Source organism: Acyrthosiphon pisum, chromosome X, assembly GCF_005508785.2.
Source record: "Acyrthosiphon pisum isolate AL4f chromosome X, pea_aphid_22Mar2018_4r6ur, whole genome shotgun sequence".
In the NCBI taxonomy this organism is placed as follows: Eukaryota; Metazoa; Arthropoda; class Insecta; order Hemiptera; family Aphididae; genus Acyrthosiphon; species Acyrthosiphon pisum.
The window spans coordinates 44,262,510-44,268,478 of record NC_042493.1 but is presented as its reverse complement, the minus strand read 5'-3'; the positions used below and the strand labels follow the sequence as shown (position 1 = coordinate 44,268,478).

Genomic DNA, 5,969 nt, shown 5'->3' with positions numbered 1-5,969 from the left:
CACACAACCGGTTTCATCCCTATCAAGCACTTAATCAAAAAGTATGCCTTAGCAACCTTCCACCGTATATCAACCTCTCAGTACATCCATATAAAGAATATTGGTCAGACTCCCCACCAATCACAAGCATCTAGACATAAACAACGACCTAGAGTAAAATTATGGGCGATAAATTAACATAAAATAAAAAAAAAAAAAAAAAAAAATCATCCAAATCTGCAAATTCCACTTGACATCCAGCTACTAGCAAAGGCAAAAAGCCTGGCATAGTATATAGGCGTAAAGCCGTCCTACCAAGTAAGTAAGTAACACTGCCAGTCCTACAGCATACTCCGTGCATGCAGCAGCCACCAACGTCACGTCAGCATCATCGATCACGACTCATGTGCCGCCATATTTCTTTTTACGTTTTTCTTCTCTTAAACCAGTGTTCAAAGTAAAAGGATTAACTGTTGCGTTTGTGTCGAACATCAGGTATGAATTTATTTAATACATCCTCTTATCCATTAACCACAAAACACGATATTGTTATTTACTATACCACCTGAACAATCCTCACATGTCATCAAATTATTAAGGTACATCCTATACACGAACTTCCAATTACAATATTCCCAATACTCAGTTCCAAACGTTAAATAAAATGAACTACGATAAACTTAAATAAAATAAAAGAAAGAGATACAGAACTTCACCAAAATGAAATAAACCATATCTTAGATGCCGCCTGATGTTTCATCGTCCTAACGTTGATCATCAGAGTGTATTTGAAGTTAGCCGAATCTCGGGTTTTGAAGCGACAGGATTTATCCTTGACGATCCGGCTGCCACTACTCTAAAGAGAGATTGACATCAAATACACAGGCAGATCTGTAAGACCCGTATAATAAATTACGTCATAGGCGCCGCGTGATACTACATCGTTCCCAACGTTGAACTATCAGTGTATTTGAAGTTAATGAATCTCGAGTTTTGAAGCGGACAGGATTTATCCTGATACTCCGGCTCTTAAAGAGATATTAACCTCAGGTACATAAGCAAACAGAATAAAATACATACACCAGCAATGTCACCTAATAAACACCCATGAGAATATAAAAAAAAAGGACACATATGTGTTGGCAGCTTATGCATAAGGAAAAAGAAATGTTAATAAATGTTATAATCCAAACTATTCTTATCCCACTATAATATCAAAATCCAGTATATCCTTATAAAAACCTGCGGGAAGTGTTCAAACATAAGCATTGAAAGCTGACACTGCGTACTAAAGGAAATGTATACTTAATTGTGATAGGATATCGTAGTCTGAATCGAAAAGTATTAATAAACGTGCATCGACTCACCCCAATTAAGAACGTGCTGTGAAGATCTACATACTACACTCGCCATAACACGAGGTAAGTGGATATATACATATTTTACAGTCAAAAACGAATCGTCAATAAAATATACACTGATAATATTCAGTGATAGGATAAAAATTTCAACAAACACATCACCCAAAACGAACACACCCCCTTTTTTGCAATCATCCGCCCACTGCGCACTTCCGCCTGCGATCTCTATCATCCATACTACTCTTTACCCCCTCCCACTTCATTTTTATCCCATCACAAAAAATAGAAGAAGGTTTTATACTTATCAAGTCTTTTGTCATACACCATAGTGTTCCTATGGTCAACCTTTTCAATTATTATCAAAGGTATGTGTTGTACTAGAATATACGAGTAATTGTATTAAAAACAAAAAAAATAATGATTAATTCTATATTTCTATGTATAAAATAGGTATTGGATTAACCGTGTTGGACCAAATGTAGTATCTGTTAATGGGATTCCACGTAGGACCAATAATAATGAGGAAAGTTTCCACAATGTCCTCAGATATAAATTCTCAGTAACTCATCCGAGCTTGTGGGTTTTTCTCAGTAAGACAATTTACTTTATTTTTTACTTATTTGTTTAGTGTTATATTACTAATAATTTTTATTAGTGGACAAAAATCAATTATTTAACTTTTCTTTAATTTAAAGAATATTTTATTGTGGTATTTGTATTACATTCGAAGAACATTATTATATTTTTTTGTTTGTTTTATACATTAAGTTTAAAAAAAAAAATTCAATCTATACTCTGTTAAAAATGAGATCAGTACCAGGCAGCAACCAGTTTTCGTTTGTGCAACAGTCAAATGCCTTCCCCACTACGACGGTACGTATAGTTGTGTCCTGTGCCCTCCCCCCATGGTACCGATCTCATTTTGAACAGAGCATATAATATACCTAAGTCTTATAATATAGGTACTAATATGTAAACTATAAATTTGTTATTTTATAAAAATCAACAATTACAAATTTATTTTATTTTCTATATGATTATATTTTTCATATAATTAATTTTTAACTGTAGATAATCAGAAATAACATTGTTCAAAAATATATATGATAAATATTTCTAATATTTCCAATATTGCCTGTTTGCATAGTCAATTTATGTAACATAGATGTTACACTATATCTTATGTGACACACAAATTTACTTGGCATACGGGCATAAAAATTAACAATAAAAATAAAAACATAAAAATTATGAAGTACTAAATAATATACAGGCCACTGTAAGCTATTAGTTATTACTTATTAGTAATAACTTGTTACTCAAGTTAGTACAAGTTAGTTAGGTAGTTTATGGTGGAAGAAGAGTCTTTTTCAGTTCCTAGTGTTATTAGTAATATTTATTGAGAGAAATTAATTCCAATTAATATATACCTAATACAGTAATAGCCATAGTACCGTTGCTAATTGTTATACTTTTATTTTTATTTATTATTTATTTATTACAGTGTTAAATCTTTTGAGTTAGGTAATGTTATATTTAAGATATTTAGCTAGTTAAATAGGTGCCTTTTATGTATAAACCTTTTAATTATTTATACACAATGTATTTTATCTTAACATTTTGAGTACCTATATATTAACTAATTACTAATTATATTAAATTTTGCTTAGATGAATTATGTGGACTAAGTCAAAATTACCACAATATTGTTAGTCAATTAGCAAACGGATTACAGCCAACCAGAAATTTGAAGTCAACATTTTTAATCAACTCCAAGCGCATAAAAATGGCAACCGAGCAATATGATGCAGGGATATTAAGTAGTAGGCAGTTTTTGGTAAAGTGTTCTTATTCTTGCACATCATATGAAGAACGATTAAGACGTTGGGCATTAGACATTGAAGTCCAAGATATTGCTGGTGAAGCAGAAATCATTAATGATGAAGTTATTTTCGCAGAACCACCACCAGAGCAGTTAGTACACAATGATATACCAGAGGAAACAATTTCAACTTGTATTACTTGTACTTTAGTAACTGCTGAAAACAATGTTTCACAGTATATAGCCTTACCATGTGGACACGCATGGATATGTGAAACATGTGTTTTAGTTCTAAATGAGCAATACCCAAAACGGTGTCCAATGTGTCGTGCGGATTGTGACACATTTCAGAGAATTTTTTATGCTTGAACCATTTTATTTTATTATTATTTTATCGGCCTAGGCCACCTTTAATATAAGTATAATTTGTATAAACACCTATTAATCCTATGTATATATAACATGATATATCTCATGCTTATTTTATTATTTTTTTTATACATCATACATATAGGTAAATAATTTAGTACCTATGTATTATTAATTCAAACATTTTTATAAGCATAAATATCAATAGTCTTTATTAACTCATTTTTTTTTTTGTTTTATTGATATTTTAAAGGGCTTTGTCATTTTATATAAAATTATGTACAACTATTATCCTATAATGGTATTTCATGCTTGTTTTATTATTATTTTTTTTTTTTTAATAGTACCTATTTATAATATAATAATATATTAGTTATAACAGTTTATAATAACACTATAAATATTGAAAGATTTTTATTTTAAAACGCATTATTTTTACCTATTGACACTAATTCTTTGATTTATATTTTACATAATACATATTCATATTACTCACTGGTTACTTAAATGCATTTCAAAATCATATAATTGCATAGAATTAACAATTTATTCCAAACAAATGCTTTACCTTTCTCCCGCCAAAAAAAAAAATGTACCTCCAATACCTGTAATATATTATATTGTATATCGTCGCCTAATAACCATCATGGCCAATCTCAAAAAATTCAAATAATATGTTTCATATATCTATAGATTCGTATTTTCGAGACGCATAAGACCAAGTGATTAGTTTCGATGTTTGTCCAATAGGTTTGCTATAAATATTCTAAAAGTCATCATGGCCTATCTAAAATTGTTTTTATCAGTGGTATTATGGCCTATCTATAATTATTTTTTATCAGTGGTATCATGGCCAATCTCAAAATATCACAACGGCACTAATAATAGAATACAGCTCTCAGCGGCCAACAACTCGATGAAATTATTATTATTGTGATAATTATTATTGACAATAAGATGAACTATCCCTCCAACACGTTATCAATGATGTGTTAACAAAGGATTTTAATTTTTCTTAGTTAATGGTTTTATTTTATTAGGTTTTGAGTATCAAGTTAAGTAAATAATTAAGTTATTAAAACAGTTTATGATTATTTCCAAAAATGAAGAGGTCCCGAACAAATAAAATTCTTAGTGCATGTGCAGTTCCACCAGTAAGTATTAAGTTAATACAAAGTTATATGAAAATCTATTATTTTATGGAAAACTGTTTGACACGTTCGCAGTAAACTGTGTCACAAACACTGCGTGAGACAGGTTCATGCATGCACTGAACTTCTCTGTCCTGCCCTGTCTTTCAATTAACGCTCAACAGTTCAAACCTATGTATCACAAAATGTTTGGCTATGCTGCCCTGCCTACACTGCGTTGCGCTGCGTCTCAATGTGCGCCCGGCCTTAGCCGCGTCGCTCCCTTCGTCACTCAGGTGCTTACCTGCTCACGAAGAGTTGGAAGGCTAACCGTGATAACGGCTAGCTAACCACATTGGTGACCTCTTCAAGTTTCCCCTTGCATTTACGTACGAATTCGTAACCGCCGAGTGCTCCCGCGCGTTTTCGTAGTACACGTGTCGTCGTAGCGCCGTATCCGTCGTACGACTTGTATAACCCCTTTCCGCGTTAATCGTCATGGACGCGCAAGGTAACGCGCCTAACAACCAGAACGTCGTTGACAACGCGAACCCAGTCGTCGACGCCATCGCGAACATGCGGCTTCCGGCATTTTGGAAGCGCTCCCCGACCCTGTGGTTCAATTACGCGGAGTCCACGTTCGTAACGCATCGCGTCACTGCCAACGCGACCAAAGTACATTTCGTCGTCAGCGCTCTAGATGAAGAAGCAGTGCGAAACATCGGCGACCTTCTGAACGCGGCCGCCTCCTACTCCGACATTCGCACACGTCTCATCAGCGCCTATGAGGTGCCCAAAGCGCTGCTGTTCCGCGAAATTGTTAAGCCCGGAGGTTTGGGTGACCGCCGACCGTCGCAGCTACTTCGTGACATGCGCAACAGCATGCCACCCAGCATAGGCGAAGACGCGTTAAAAAAATTTTGGCTACAGAAACTCCCGTCGAACGTTCCCGCCATCCTCGTGGGTCTCGGCGCACAGTTGGACGAACTGGCCGCACGCGCAGACCGTATTTTGGACGTGTCCAACCCGCAGAGCCTTGATGTCCTATCCAAAGAACAGTTTAGCGACCTGGCCGGCGCTGTGTCCGCGTTGTCACAGCAAGTCAGGTCCCTCACGAAAATCGTCAACTCCACAGAAGGGCCATCGCGATCACGGTCACGAGCACCCGCGCGTTCGGACGCAGAGCAGCCGGAGAAAATGTTTTTTTACCACGCTAAGTTCGGCAAGAGGGCACGCGCTTGTCACTCACCGTGCAGTTTCAAGCAAGAGCCACGCGAAGGTCCCACGTCCGCGCCTGCGGAAAACTAA

The 5,969-nt window shown here is 35.4% G+C and overlaps 1 protein-coding gene across 1 annotated transcript; it reads left to right on the top strand.

The window, feature by feature from the left end:
- Positions 1 to 5,159: 5,159 nt before the first annotated feature.
- Positions 5,160 to 5,969, top strand: LOC103308020. The gene has a single exon (XM_008180628.1). The coding sequence runs from the start codon at positions 5,160 to 5,162 to the stop codon at positions 5,967 to 5,969; it is 810 nt and encodes a 269-aa protein (XP_008178850.1).